This window comes from Patagioenas fasciata, chromosome 12, assembly GCF_037038585.1.
Source record: "Patagioenas fasciata isolate bPatFas1 chromosome 12, bPatFas1.hap1, whole genome shotgun sequence".
Taxonomy (NCBI): domain Eukaryota; kingdom Metazoa; phylum Chordata; class Aves; order Columbiformes; family Columbidae; genus Patagioenas; species Patagioenas fasciata.
In genome coordinates this window covers 25606714-25622583 of record NC_092531.1, presented here as the reverse complement: position 1 = coordinate 25622583, position 15870 = coordinate 25606714, and the positions used below count along the sequence as shown (strand labels likewise).

Below are 15870 nucleotides of genomic sequence, written 5' to 3'. Positions count from 1 at the left end.
CAGAGCCAGCTGAGCCTGACCCGTTTGTTTTCTACGGCTAAAAGCTCCAGCCCTCATTGTTGTACCGCGAGAATGAAGGGAAAGGTAAGAGGAGGATTTTAGCCTGCAGACTCCTCTGTTGGCTTTGTCCGTGCACTCAGAGTTAACCGGATGGTCGATGCTGAATGTACAAATGCTGTTCTGAAGGAGTGGGTGGGCCCATCCACTGTGCCACAGAAACCATCTCCTGTTCCTTAAGGCACCAATCGACATTGTTTCTGTGCCTCTGATGATTTCCCTTTTCCTTTGGTAGAACCCGACAGCGGCAGAACAGGCAGAGAAGGGAATTCTGCACAGTTGAACGTGCCATGGATGTGAACAGAACACAGATGTAAAAGATAGGACAGATACCTCGTAGGCACTTGTGAAACAAACTCATATAGACTAATCTCAATTCATAGAACTATTACTTTCTTTTTGTATTATTTGCTTCAAATTCAGTATAAAATTCTGGATGTGAACGGAGTCACCTCCATCAGCCAAGCATTGTCAGCTGGAACACCGTGGGATATATGCTGTGACATGAAATGCCATAAATGAGCTTTTTGAAGAGTTGCTGTGCGAGATATGAGATGAGGATGTTGAAAATCTCGCCAGCCATCTCATCGCAGGAGATGCGTGTTGAAGCGATAACTAAGTAGTCCATGTAGATATGTTACCAACAGGTTGTTCCTTGGCAGCTTCCAGTGCCCCCAATTCCTGTCCTTAATGACAGATTTGAAATCCTGGTTTATGCAAATTGTGTCAAACGGTAGCATATTTTGGACTCGGGTATCTATTTTTTGCTGGGGTTTATAATTATGTTTGGCTCCTGAGCTTGGCTGTGAATGGCTGATACAGTAATCCACGGCCCAAGCAAACACCTACAACCAGTGCCTTTGAATTTAGAATAGATATCTTGAAGAAAGGGTATTAAATATCAGATATGAAGCAGCACGCAGAGGGGGGGTTCATGTCCTTCTGAAAATAAGACTGAGATTTCTGTGGCTCATACATATAGATTTTTAGATTAAGCCTTTTAAATGTGGATGGTCACACCCTAAAATGACCCCCAGATCTCGTGTCCCACATGCAGGATGACAGGCAGTGTCAGTGCAGGTCTGTGTTTCACCACAGTGTGCACAGGAGAAGCAGCTCTGCAAGCACCCAAAGACCTGACCTGGGTCAGCTGGCAGGAACCATCCCTGGGCTTCTGTAGGACTGAAAACGTCCGGTTCTGCACATGGGACCGGGGCTCCTGGCCTGGGACAGTGATCGCGGTTGGTAATCCTGGACGTGCTGGCAGAACATGGAAAGGGATTGTTAAATTCAGTTCTCATCGGAGTTTCAACTCTGAACTCTCCCAGCAAAATCAGTTTTTTTAACCTTTCTGAATTTCCTAACTTAGTTTACTAGCTGTGAAGACCATACATCTGCATCCATTAATAATGTAGCTCCAGGTAGGGCTCCGTATTTTCATCCTATTTTAATTTTTCATTTGTGCGTGCTATTGTCCATCTCCTTTCCTTTAGATAGCAGCAGCAAAGTACAACTGGATTATAGCATTTATTTGAAGTGTGTATTTGAGGGGGTCAAGATAGCTCGATTTTATTTCTGGCTGTTATGTGGTTGGTGAGCGATTTTTGAGGAGCAGTTTTGGGGGAACCCACACACTGCCCACTGATTCAGAGCTGTTATCTCAACAGTGGGGTTTTCAGAGATGATAAAGCGAAGATAACAGTTTCCAACTGGGTACTTGTATTCTGGACCACTCGGACTGTTAGGATGCGTTCCCAGGTGAAAAGGGCAAGTACAGAGAGACTGTAATAGCTCCAGTTGTGCTGTCTGAAGAACTCTTGCCATCACGTGAGCTGTAAAAAGCACCAGTTAATGATTGCTAAAGCAAATGAGCTGCCATCTCTAGACTCAGCCAGAAGATGGATTATGCTTTTCATTCCCTTTTGATTCAGAGATGTGTACCTTCCTTTCTTAGTAAGAACTGGAGTTGCTTATTGCAGGAACTGGTTTGGGCCCAGTTCTCTTCAGTGTTTTCGGTAGTGGTTTGAATGATAAAGATGCAATCTTTAGAGGTGAACGATTTGAAGGATGGGATTGGAATTGGAGAGAAAACAAACAATGGAAAACTTGACACCTGAGAAATATTTCCGTAGGAACAACTGTAGGCGGTAGGATGGCAGCGGGCAGGCGGAGGATGGAAATCCCACGGGATACTCTGCGTTAACGGGAGTTGTGTGGGAAAGGGAGCGGCCGTGCCCGGTGTCCGGCGCTGCTGATGCCGCAGGGCCCGCGGGGTGGGCACCGCGCCCCGGCGCTTGATAACGAGATGGGTGACTTGTTCGGTCTAGCGGAAAAACAACAAAAAAGCGCGATGAGGAGGGAAGGATGCGGGTGTCGCACGAAGCGCGGCCGAGGCGCGGGCAGAGCGGCTGAGCGGGGCGGGCGCCGCGGGTCCGCCCGCGCTGCCGTCGGGTCCCGCGCCCCCGGTACGGCCCGTGCGCGCCCCCGGTACGGCCCGTGCGCGCCCCCGGTACGGCCCGTGCGCGCCCCCGCGGTGCGGCGGCGGAGAGGGGCGGGCAGCGGCGGCGGAGAGGGGCGGGCGGCGGCGGAGAGGGGCGGGCAGCGGCGGCGGAGAGGGGCGGGCAGCGGCGGCGGAGAGGGGCGGGCAGCGGCGGCGGAGAGGGGCGGGCAGCACCGGTGCCCGCGGCCGCTGCGCTCCGGGCAGCCGCCCGCCGGTGGGAGGCAGCGCCGCCCGCCGCTCCCACAATGCACAGAGCGGCGGCCGCCCCGCGCCCGCCAGGTAGCAACATGGCGCGCCGCGCCCGGGCCGCCGCCTGAGCATCCTCCCTCCTCCCGCCCCGGCTGCCGCAGAGGGGCCGCCCGCCCGCCCCGCGCCATGGCGGCCTCCGAGCTCTACACCAAGGTACGGCGGCGGGGCCGGGGGCCGCGCGGGGGCGGCGGGGCGGGCGGCGCGGCCCGGGCGGGCATCCCGAGCCCAGCGAGGGCGGGGTGGGCAGGGGCCGGCGCCGCCATCCCCGGCCCCGGCAGCCTCTCCGCGGCGGGGCCGCCCGTTCCCAGCGCGGACCCGCATCCCGGCGGGGCGCGGGGCCGGTCCCGCCGCCCCCGGAGCGGCTGTGCCCGCCGGGCCGGGTTGGGGGGAGGCAGCGGCGCTGCGGCAGCGGCGCCCGCAGAGCCCGCGGGGAAGCGGCCGTGCGGGCCGGGCCGGGCGCGGCGGGGCTGCCGGCGGCGGGGGCGGGAGCGATGGGGAGCGATGTGCCGCTCCCTGCCGGGAGCGCGCCGGTCACAGCAGCCGCTCCGCGCCGCTCGGCGTCTCCTTCAGAAACACCGTCCCGTTCCTTATGGAAAAACACCTACAGCGTGGATACTTCGGTAACGAACTAACCTTTTCGGTGACGCTGCACCCTCACATTATGTGTTCTCTTTTGGCAGTCGTTCAGGAGCCCTGCAGTCAGCAGTGGGGTGCTGCGTGACTCTCATATGCTTTTTCAGACATTTTTGTAATCATCTTGGGCTTGTGTGTCAGTATCCTGTCAGTTTCCACCCGGAAACAGTTACTGCCCTACGCATCTTTAGGGTGGCAAAGCCTGCACGTTGAGAGCTGTGGAAATGGTTGTTTTACCCACTGGCAGCGCATTGTTTGCGTTGTTCTGCCTTGATCTAGCGCAACAATTTGAGGAAAATGACAGAGCACAGGTTTTTAAGGGCAGAAGGGAGCGCTGGGGTCCCCAGAGCCGAGCACTGCGGTGCAGCACTCTGAACTCCAAACGCTCCTTTGGAAAACTTGCACAGTCAAAGCTCGTCTTATCAAAGCCGAGCCATCGAGGTCTTGAGCCACTCCATGGAGTATTCTGAATTTATCCCCGGTCTAGCTTTGTGTAAGGAGAGAAAAGGAAGGAAACAGCCTTTTTTTTTTGGTTTTGGCCTGAATAGTTCATCTTATTTGTAGAGACCCCCACTCAGACACGGTGGGCAGCACATTGTGCATCAGTGCAGATCGGGCTGCGCGGTCCCTTCCATAGGCTTGGCCGTATCCCAGTGGTGTGTTTGTGCAGGGGAGACTGAACGCGAGGTGCACACCTGCACCCCCTAAAGAATACCAAATACATTGGCTGGTATGAGGTGTCTTGGTGTCTTGCACCTTGTGGCAGAGCATCTCTGTTCACTGTCATTGCAAAAAAGGATGAAAATCAGCCTCTTGGCCAAGACAGCAGTGGTACTGTAGAGTTGTTCCCTCTATGTGAGGAGTATTCCTGAAAGATATTCCTGATTTCTGTCTCTGTGGATGTTCTTATTACTTAATTTCCAACCCTTGAATAATTCCCTTCCGTGAGTGGGTGAATCCTGTGGTCAGAAGCTGCCCCAAAAACGTGTGTGTCCTGTTGCGCTGGGGCTGTTGCAGGGAAAGCTCAGGGCTGGGTGTTCAGAGGGGCTGTCCCTGCTGTCCCCTCTCTGCTGCCTTTTCCCCAAGTAAAGCCATCAAGTAGTTTAAATCATATTCAGTATCTCATCCCTGGTTAACTAACATGGATAATGGCTCTAAGGTTGCAGCACGCAGAGGTGAGAAGAGCCAACACGAAGCCAAGTGCAGGGATGAGCCTGGGGTAGGGACTCGCTGGGTGACAAGCTCGGTGAGATGGTATCTGTGCTTTCCTTCCACACTGCAGGCTGTTCTTGTCCTCTTTACAGCCATATGCAGACACAGAGCGACTCTCACATCTCTTTTTGCACTGGCAGGCAGAGTCAGGGTTGTCATTCGGAAGTACCAGAGCTTCCCGTATGGCACCGCCGCTCACCGTATGGCGCTGCTTACATCCATGCGAGGCACTTGGAGCAGCAGTCGGTACAATGGCGATAATGGCTGGATGACCAGTGTTGCAAAGAAAGTGTCAGCACCTCTTCAAATGCCTGAGAACAGCACAAGTAGACTTCTTGTTTCTCTTGTTGAAGTGGGACTTTCTGCTTCATGTCTCTGGTTTTGCTAACACGCACTGTTAAGACTTCAGATTTGGTTTCTTTGCATGCCACGGTAAAAATAGCACCCGCTGTCCCAACCACATGTGCCATCTTGAGATAGCATAAAGGAACTCTTATTTTGCCAAGCTAACTTAATTTTGTTAGAAACCAGAGATGTACATTTTGAGGAGGTCACGGCACTGCTGTGAAAACCCTGTTGCTGTGACTCATCCAGGTGTGGATCTAAACCTGCTCACCCTATAGCCACTGCTCACCCTATAGCCACGGCTCACCCTATAGCCACGGCTCACCATATACCCAGCCTCATCGGCGCACGTTGTTGCAGTTGCTCTGGGCAGTTGGATTTAAGTTAAAGCACTGTCTGGCACACTCACAAGCTGGGTGTGAACAGCGGCCCAAACTGTGCTGGGCTTCGTGTTCCTGTGCCTGGGATGCTGCAAACACGCATCTGTCTGGAGGTATTGGCTTCAGTTCTGGGCTGCAGCAGTTCCAAACTGTTCCATGGGTTAAATCCCAGGCATTCTTATTTAAAATATGCCGGTGAACGCTGTTTAACTTGTCCTGTTCGACATCTATGGATGGCAGGTCGGTGGTCCTTCTGTAAGATCGTTTCTGGAAGTTTGGGTTCTTGGACTTTGGGAACGAACTGGGGAGGATCTCGCCACGTTTTCTGAATCACTGAGTGATGCTCAGATGTACATCAGCATTTCAGTAACTGTTGACCAACAACAGATACATACCTGCTTCTTCTGACCCATGAAAACTGATGGGGAGAACCTAGGCCATGCATTGGCTTTTGTTGAATGTAATCGGCTTTCCTTGGGAATGAGGAACAGGTGAGGACGCTTTGCCCACACCTGGGGCTCGTCCCAGGTGTGTGGTGTTGGCCGCCAGCTGTGTGAGTGCCGGTGTGTAAATCCAAACCCCAGCACACGCTCTTCCCGCCTGGACACGAGGATGAGCAAAGCGGATCGGACGCCGTGTTTATGCCCCCTTTTTTAAGGTCAGACTGAAGAGTTGACATAATTCAGTCATTTTTGTTCTCCATTTCTATGCATGTTTTCCTGGGTTTGAGTTGTTTCATGCTGTGCTTTCCTCGTGCGTGCTGCTTTGCCTTCTCAGGATTTCTGTTTCAGTTTTGTCAGGCTGTGTGCAATCAACTTCTTCATTTATTTACCGATTCAGTCATACATTCGTTTTTATTGTTGCTGCTAGCAATGTGTTCCTCCTTTTCCAGTGTTTCTGAGATCAGGGCATTTAGGTCCAGGTAGCTTGCTCCTGTTCTAGGGCTTACTCCAATTTCAGTTCAAGTGAGTGGAGATGTTCCTTAGAACGTGGGGAAATCAGTGACCGGTCTTTGCTGAGCCCACGGTCTGGGCAAGCTGAGCTCAGTCTGCCCTTCAGTGCTGCCGCTCTCTATTGAATGGGTTCAGTCTGAGTGTTTCCAAGCAGTAAATTGAGTTAGGGAAGTGTCAGAGGGAACTGCGTAGAACAAACAACCGCTTGTGCGGTGCCAGGAGCCGGTTCTCGCTTTCCCGGGCTGTGCGCAGGCAGCTGCGGCGCGTTCGGAGCGCGTGGTGCGTCGGACATGGGCTTCCCCGTAGAGCTGCAAGCGAAAACGGCGAAAGGCAGATTCTGAGCAAGTTATGGCTTTTTGTGAGTGTGTCAGGGGTACACGGGGAGGGAAATACATCAAAAAATAACCTGAGCATTAGAGAATAAATATAACTCTATTTGCAAATATCTCTGCTATCACTGGGCTTTTCTCGGGGGGTTAAAATAAAGCTGCCTTAATTACACTGCACATTGCTGGTGAAGCTGTTGCCTGTGACACAGGTGTTTTGTCACCGTTTCCTGGTGAGCGGCTGTCCTGGAGGGTCCCGCTGTGTTCCCCAGAGCTGGGGTGGTTCACTCGCGCATCCTGGAGCGCTGCGGCACCGCTCACACGGTGTCAGGAACAGCTGCAAACAGCTGGCGGGACAGAGCGCCGCTGCACCGCTCACACGGTGTCAGGAACCAGCTGCAAACAGCTGGCGGGACAGAGCGCCGCTGCACCGCTCACACGGTGTCAGGAACCAGCTGCAAACAGCTGGCGGGACAGAGCGCCGCTGCACCGTTCACACGGTGTCATGAACCAGCTGCAAACAGCTGGCGGGACAGAGCGCCGCTGCACCGTTCACACGGTGTCAGGAACCAGCTGCAAACAGCTGGCGGGACAGAGCGCTGCTGCACCACTCACACGGTGTCAGGAACCAGCTGCAAACAGCTGGCGGGACAGAGCGCTGCTGCTCCGCTCACACGGTGTCAGGAACCTGCTGCAAACAGCTGGCGGGACAGAGCGCTGCTCCACCCCTCACACGGTGTCAGGAACCAGCCGCAAACAGCTGGCGGGACAGAGCGCTGCTGCACCGCTCACACGGTGTCAGGAACCAGCTGCAAACAGCTGGCGGGACAGAGCGCTGCGGCACCGCTCACACGGTGTCAGGAACCAGCTGCAAACAGCTGGCGGGACAGAGCGCTGCGGCACCGCTCACACGGTGTCAGGAACCAGCTGCAAACAGCTGGCGGGATGGAGGAGCAGAGACATTAGTTGGGTTTGGATTCATTGCTTGAAAACATAAAACATACACAAGCCAAACATTTAACTGTTTGAAGTCTTGTTTATATCGCTGGAGCCTTTGACTCCTGCATGCGTACGTGAGCATGTGTACAGACATTGCTGGTTTGAGGGGCATCTTGGCTGAGGGGAGGACGATGGGCTCGGTGTCACTGTGCTGCCTCTGGGAAGAGCCAGGGGTTTGGTTTGTGCCCCTGGACTAAGTCATCTGAGCTGGGTTTGCGTGTGTGAAGTTGTGGACAAGCAGAGCCTCGACTCCTGTACTCGCTGGGTTTTTGTGTGCTCGAAGGTGCGGAGGTTATCTCTGATCTGGTGTCGTGCTCGCTGTAGTGAAGCGGTGTTTACTGCTGCACCTATCGTGCTCGACTCTGATAGTAAATATTTGTACATTTGGGCCCAGGGCCAAGAAACGGGGTTTGGACAAGGCTGGTGCTCCCAGAGCCGCCCTGGCAAACGACTCGAGGGAGTCCAGGCGGGACCGGGCGCCTTCTGCTGTCTCTGCTGCTGAGATGGCAACGGGCTTATTCCTGTTTTACCTGAATAGTAGCTGGGCTTGTTGCAGATAATGCAGCAGAAGGGTCAGGATAAACCCATAGGCTGCTTTCTTTCAGACCATATGTTTTTGTTTAAGTTATTTTCATAGACCATAACCCTGCTGATGATCCACACACCACAACAGACGTGTGGTTTTGTTTTGAGGAGGATGGTCCTAAGAGTTTGATTGGTTTAAATTGGTATCAAAACTTTGAAGTAAGTAGAAATGCGTTAGACACAAAATTAAAGCTGTTATCTGAAGGTCCTGGGAGACAGGGAGGATCTGGACTGTGCGGAATTCAAAGGCTCTTTGTACAAGAAGTTTTTCGTTTGGTTTGCATTGCTTCCCCAGATGGGCAGTTCGGGATGGGGTTGCCAGGGCCTCGTTTCCTGGCGCGGATGGCGAGGGCCGTGGTGGCTTTTCTGGCTGTGCCAGCGCCGCGCTCCGTGCTGCCCTGCGCTTAGGCTGCGTCGTTTCTTCCTCGTTCGTGGTGTCGCTTGGCTTTGCTTACGCCTGGCTTTGCTTAAGCCTGACCTTGCAAAGATTTATCTTTATTCTGTGTGAGTAATCACATCGCTCAATTTTATGCTTTGAAATCAAGCATGTAGATCTGAAAGGCTGGGTCTCTGATTGCCCATCTCCTCTTATTGCAGGGAAATGACTTTTCTATTGTGTACTTGCTCAGGACAACTTGTGCAGGAAAACAAGTGAAAACATATCCTAGGGATGCTGCCTTGTCAAGTCCTTTGTGCTAAGCTCTGTGTGGGGATGTTGCAATAAGTTAGGACCTGTCTACTTAGAACCCAGTTTTAATACCTACTAGCACAAGTGTATTTTCAGGAGTAACTTGCGCTGTCGGGAGCTCCAGCACCGCAGGGGTTGTGGTTCCCGCTCGTCTGCCTTTGGTGTGGCCGCGTTCTCGGTGCATGGAGCGGAGAGCCCGGAGTGCCGGGCCCAGGGACAGCAGCGCTTACCAAACGGGTGATCTGGGCGATTCTGAGGTCTCCGTGCTCAGAACCTGCAGCTTTTCAGTCTCAGTTTAGCTCCTTTGCTGCCTGCTCTCAGTTGATCACAGTATTTAGTAGCTTTATTTATATGGATCTTAGTCTATTTATATACAAGTGTGAGATCAGTGCTGGCTGGAAGGTTTGTGTTGGTTTGGTTGGTTTGGGGGTTGGTTGGTTTGTTTTAAAAGAGAAGGTGGGTGTTTGGCGCGATGGCAGCAGGGGAGCGCCCTGCTTGCCGAATCCTGCGCATCGAGCAACCGGAGAGGGAGCGCAGGAAACGTTGGGTGCTAATAATGAAGTTTAAAGACTTCACTCCTACTGCACGGCAGATATTGACCCAGCTTTTAATGCTTCTGCGAATTTTAATGCAAATTCTGAAGAAGGTGAACATGGATTATTTCCAAAAGCAGAGATCCTATGTCTTTACACCACCTCTTCTTAGTGGCATGGGTTTAGTTCCTTTGGCCTGCTTATCTGGGATGATAGCAAGAGCTGTCACCGATCTTTCCCTGAAGAATAACGGCATGGAGGTGCTCAAGGCTGGAGTAAAGCTTCACCAAGTGTTAAGGGAGGGCAAGGTACAGACCTAGCATCAAATAATCAGATCAGCGAGCATGGAAGAGGAGCCCCCGTGCTGATGGACGGTCTGATGGAGCCGCGTGAAGGTGGAGCTGGCGCCGAATGCGGCGGTGCCGCAGCGCCCAGTCCACCCCTGGCACCTCCTTGCTCGTCGGTGAAAGCTGTGGTTGTATTCAGAGCATCTTGAAAGCTGTTGCGTTTCCCTCGTTGCTCATCAAGTCTCCGTGTGCACCTGTTAACCCTGCTCTGGGTGTGCTCTGGGTAAGGCTGTCGGGGTAATTCACATCCAACACAAGCTGCCACCAGTAATTAACAGGAGAGGCTCGTTGAGTTGGTTTAGGTGTTAGGAGACACCGGGGATGGTTGAGAGCTGACTCTTCAGGCTGCTTACGCTGTGGTCCGATGAGAGCCCTCTCTTTACAGTTAAACGTAAAGGCTACAGCAGCGATGCTTTGGAGAGCCCTCACTCTGCCTTTACAGTGGTTAACACAAATACAAAGTGTGACTTGTCGAGTTTCTGAGGTTGTGGTGTGGCTGGATGTGAACTGTGCGTTTCCAGCTTGGCTGTCCTACATATAGAAGAACAGAAACTTCTCATCTGAGTGACTTTTTTGCCCATATGGTCTGGTTTTTGTAAATGGAGATGAAAAATCATGAAGTCTCGCCGCAGTTACTGATGGTGTCTCTGAGTCCTTGCGTTTGATTGTCACAAGACAAGAGGGTTTTGTGCTTACTCTGATTTACAGGAGGACACTCTTGCTCTTTGTAGAGCCCGAGAAATAAACTGAAGATGCTACGAGCTGGTCTAACAAAGAGGGAATTCATTGCCCCAGCATGGCGTGTCACACGTTGCTCTCTGCAGACTCCATGGCTTATTCATGAGTGTCTTTAAGGCAGATGACCTCAGTTGTTTTGCTGAGGAAACCAGAGAGAGATTCCCGAGTTGCTTTATGTGCGCCAGTGCAAGAAATCAGGAAATATTATCATGGACATTGAACCTCTTTTGCCTGGAATGGAAACACCAGCTGCCTCTGAAAGTGCCGAAAATCTGTGGTACACGAGCTTCGGGATGGAAACAGGTGGTTTGGACTATATGTATGTTAAAGTAAGTAGAATACGTTCGTTTGTTTCCTGAGTTTTAACATAGGTGGAGGCTGTATAGTGTAGCTCTGTTTCACTGAGGTAGCTGCATCTCAACCTGGGGCTTCTTTGTTGTTCTAGCAAGAAATAAGCTGTTAATTTGGGATCTGGAGAAGCTCAGGCAGGTGTTTTACTTTCAGTGTGAGTTTGGGGGTCTAAGATTTAGAAAAACCAAAGGAATGCTGTTTGGACTTGAGCTCAGCTTTACAGGATGGTCTCAGAACCGTGCAGCCTTATCTGCTATCCAAGTTTATGCCAAATGTCTTTCCTTTGATTTTGAACTTTTAAATGAAGCTTTTACAATCAGACCCATTGAAGAACCTGAGGAGATGAAGCCAACGTTTCATTGTGTGACATCAGCATGTAAAAATATAGAAGAACCACGAGGGTCTTGACTGGATTTGTCCCAGTGGTCTGGAAGGAATCCTTATTTGAGCGCAGGGTTAATTGCGCTGTGAAGTCTGCATAGCGACTGGCACCATCCTGCAACCGCGTGTTTCGTTGGGCCTCATGGTGTTTGTTTCCTTGGATCTTAAATTCAGGCACCCACGAACTTGATCCTGGCGTGTTGAATGTTGTTTTGTATGCTCCTTAAGTATCGCATTTTCTATTTAGTGTTGGAATTGCAGTATTTACGTGATATAGCCGCCACATTCGCTGTAAGCACACAAACATGAAATCTTGCATCCTTTTCCTAATCCTCTTTGTTCACTGCTACGTGTTGCTCAATATCCAGGGGATGGTGTAGTTGTTTCATTTGCCCTTAAATTTCTTGTGGCCGTTCTACAAGTGTTGTAATGTGTTTTTCAGGTTGGATGAATTAGGTGTTTTAAGGCAGGTTCATCATTAACTTCTTTTTGAAATCAGTAGCGTATAACCCCGTGCTGGCCCTTGTTTTGGGGGGGGTGTGGAGGTGCAGTGCAACGCGTGCCCCGTACGGGAATGGTCTGGGATGGGTATGGTCCTGGTGCTGAACGGTGCTGAGTTGGGTGGGAGCAGCGCTGCCGATGGGCTTTGTTGTGCTGGCTGGGCTCCCCCCCTGCGGCGTTGGGAGGAGAAGGTCAGGTACAATCCCTACAAAATGCAGGAAGCTATGGTTTTAAAGATCAAGAAAATTCACAACTTTTAAACGTTTCATGTGTTTCAGCTCCTTAAAAATGTTTCTTGTAAGAGTCACCTCAGCTCCCACCGCTGGATGTGGCTGCTCTGTGTCAGATTTGGAGAACATTGAGCGTTTTGGCCTCACGGTCATGCCCGGTGCATAGATCTGCAAGGCGATAATTTTTGCTGAATTTCAGTGCAAAAGTTGCTAGTAATTGTAATTTTTAAAGAAATTTAAAAGGTACATTTCTGTTTGCTGATCAAATTTGCCCGTACGAAAGGAGAAGGCGATGTCTCTCCTTCACATTCAGATGTGGTGACATTTGTACAGTAGCCGAACACTCAGGTACAGCAGGTGATCTTCACTGGCGTGGCTCTCAGGACACCGAACCTCACCCGCCTGTCCCTTTGATGTCCCCATTAGGTAAACCAGCTATGTGAGGCTGCTTTTCAGGGAAAACGCTAACACAAATCAGCACATATATTTTCCCCACTATATATCATAATATAAATGTGTTTTTAAATTAATGCTTTCTAAATATCAGGCTTGAAACTGTGCAAGAGGTGTTACATATGAACGGTTGTTGCTGAGCAACAAGATAAAATACATTCCATGCCCAGAGAGTGCTGCTGCCTTTGAGAAAAGGGATAATTTCTGGTTTGATTCTTTTGCAAAGTTAAACTTTTCTGTTTCAAGTGTTTCTGGGCTCAGTATCATCATCCGTGGTGGTGGCACCGCGGACTGGGTATGAGGGAAGGTATGAAGCTGAAAGGGAATTGCTGTGATAGTTAGCAGCTGGTTCACGTGGAACGCTTTTGGCCAGATGTGCGTTTGACTTTGACCACTGTTGCTGTTCCACCAGCTCCTCTGGCTGGTGCTGCCAGCATCGCAGCACCTCTGTGATCCAAACGTGAAAGAGCTGCTTTATTCCCACCTAAACCTGGGGCCAGCCTGGAAAGAGAGCGGGGCAGCAACCGCACTTGTGTTGGTAGATTGAGGAACTACGCACAGCTTTTTATGAGCTGAAATTTCCCTGTTTCCCCCCTTTCCTTTAAGGCTGTAGGTGATGCCGGGAGCTCTTGGAGCTGTGGTGACAGAGTGCTGCGCCAGCCAGGTCCGTGTCCCCTCCCGGGCCGGTCCGTGTCCCCTCCCGGCCGGGTCCGTGTCCCCTCCCGGCCGGGTCCGTGTCCCCTCCCGGGCCGGTCCGTGTCCCCTCCCGGGCCGGTCCGTGTCCCCTCCCGGGCCGGTCCGTGTCCCCTCCCGGCCGGGTCCGTGTCCCCTCCCGGGCCGGTCCGTGTCCCCTCCCGGGCCGGGTCCGTGTCCCCTCCCGGGCCGGTCCGTGTCCCCTCCCGGCCGGGTCCGTGTCCCCTCCTGGGCCGGTCCGTGTCCCCTCCCGGCCGGGTCCGTGTCCCCTCCTGGGCCGGTCCGTGTCCCCTCCCGGCCGGTGACCGTGGGACTGCGGCTGCCGAGCCGCCCGCCCGCTCGCCCCGCTCTGCCGGCAATGTCAATTAGCGCTGCCAGAGGTTAATATCTCAGCACAGAGGCTTTGTGAGTCATGTGGTCTCATTTGATAGATAATTAATATAGTCTGCTGATTTCTTCATGTGATCTGAGTTGAAATCATGAGGTATGAGAGAATACTGCTATTTGCTGTTATATTGTCTTATTATATAAAACTGTGGTTCTACAGCAGCTTTCTGACCCACCGCTGAATAACGGTATTTTCTTTCGCTGTGAGCTCTTTCGGGGTCACCATATAGAGATCACTGAGCCATCGCCTTCCAGCAGCACAACTTGTCCTTCCTTGAGCCAAGTGTGGCCGCTCCGCGCTCCCGTGTGGTTTTGGAGCGGGGGGGTGTTTTGCTGTTAGTTTGCTGAGGCTGGAGGAGAGTCTGGGCAAGACACGACGTTTGAAATAGTCCTGTCAATATGCATTTGATTATTTGTTTTCCTTCTGAATCTGAGAGTCTCTCATCTGTCAGAGCCAAATCAACGTGACATGCAAAGCGGGGGTGACACTGTTGGTGAGCTCGGGGTGGTATGAATGGGAACAGCATTCACCTACAACTTGAGCCACTGCCTTTCGCTGAGTAACTCACGCTGTTATCTGCCCTGTCAGCGGTTTTATTCTGGCAGTTCAGAATTTGCATTGAACTATTACAAAAAAGCAAACAAACAAGAAGTTTGTCATCTTAGGTGGTGAGAAAACTGGGTTGATAAGGGGCGGGGGGAAGCTTCAGCGCTCTGTGAGGCAGAGGATGCTCTGTAGAAATAAGCTGTGTAACACTGGGCGGTGAAGCCGTGCGACCGAACGCCCAGAGTTCTCTGCCATCGAATCCTGTGTTTGGACCCATACATTGCGGTTATTTTGATGTATTGAAAATGCCGTGGCCTCTTCCTGCTGTTTCTCAAGAGCTGTTTTCCTGTGCGTGTATTTGCATGGACACGCAGCTGTATAAGTAACTAGGTAGTTTCCATATACTTTTAATTGATTCTTGAGCATGAGATCTGGCTTCACTCATTTAAAAATATGAATATTCATTCTGGTTCTGAAAACAAGTCTTATCTTTGATCTGGGTTACTTTATAAATACAGTTTGGGAGAAAATGGCCATTAACTGCAATGCTGGTTTAGTTATTTCTGTTATTTGGAGGCCTTTCCAACCATTGTTTTTCAGTTCTTTTGTCATTGTTAGATAATCCATTTTGAACCTGCCCTATTTGCAGCTGCAAAGGAAAGACACTTTAATACTTGAGATAGGTAGCTTTGCTTGAATGAACACAGATCCACCAGAGTGGTGGCTTGGGGGGGAGCAGAAAAAGCTGTCTCATATTAGGATACACGTGCATTTAGAACCTACCCAGAAGAGGTTTATATAGCCAACTTTTTGATTTCTCTGCACACACAGGTTTTTGTGCTTGTAGACTTTTGGCATTGAATGTGTATTTTGGAACATTATTTTGCATGGGAAGCACCTTTTCCTTTCTTTCTGTATAGGCAATGAAATGAAGCTTGTGTAACCTTTTATCAATCGAACAGCTGACTTCAGACGTGCTATTTGTCTCCTGCTTAGGGCTTTGACTGCTAAGCGTGTGTTTAGAGAAGGTGTTGGTGTCGTGTGTGTTGCTGATGCAGCTGTATCGCATCCCGAGGTCACGACGTCTGTGTGGTTGCATTGCAGTATGCCAGGGTGTGGATCCCCGACCCGGAGGAGGTCTGGAAGTCAGCAGAGCTGCTCAAGGATTATAAACCTGGAGATAAGGTCCTCCAGCTTCGGCTTGAAGAGGGCAAGGTAGGTCTGTGTGTTGTTCGTGACCCGATTGTGCTTGTTCCCGGCTGGAGACCGATGTGTCTGACGGGGGAGGCTGCACCGTCAGGATGTATCACTATTTCTTGTCCGGTGATTTCCAACAGTATTTTCTTTGTGTCATGAATTGTACTGTTTAGTTACAAAAATGCATTTTACCAGATTTTTAACATAAATTGTAAAACCCATTGCTTTTAATCCAACCGCCTGCTGTGTTCAGGTGCGTCACCTTTTCCCACTGACACTTTTAAGCCTGTGACCCCGGTTGATGTGCCAGCGGGAACAGTGTTGCTAGAACAGTGTTTCAGAGGAACAGCTGGGACTGTTGGGCATAACCATCACAACATGAATAAAGATAAAAAGGGGCAAGGATCCAGGTTATTATGAAAATGAGGCTGTTTATGGTGTAAATGATGACGTCCACAAAAAGCTCACGTCCTTCTAGTGAAGGCTGGTTCGTTTCCTTTGCACCATTCACACGATTATTTAATGTTGATATGGAATGATGGTGATTCCTCAGATCTTCTAACAGAAAATAAAAGTCTACTGCAG

The 15870-nt window shown here is 51.1% G+C and overlaps 1 protein-coding gene across 9 annotated transcripts in view; it reads left to right on the top strand.

Annotated features, from left to right (window-relative positions):
- The first annotated feature begins 2687 nt into the window (after window positions 1-2687).
- The window catches only part of MYO5A (myosin VA), a 78869-nt gene continuing 65686 nt past the window's right edge, over window positions 2688-15870 (top strand). For 8 of the 9 annotated variants that reach the window (XM_071814123.1, XM_071814120.1, XM_071814118.1 and 5 more), the window contains exons 1-2: window positions 10740-10874; window positions 15193-15303. In XM_071814123.1, the coding sequence (XP_071670224.1) occupies window positions 10755-10874; window positions 15193-15303 (231 nt within the window). In that variant the 5' untranslated portion in view covers window positions 10740-10754. Of the gene's footprint in view, window positions 2960-10739; window positions 10875-15192; window positions 15304-15870 lie in introns of those variants that run through there. The other variant, XM_071814121.1, reaches the window with a different exon arrangement.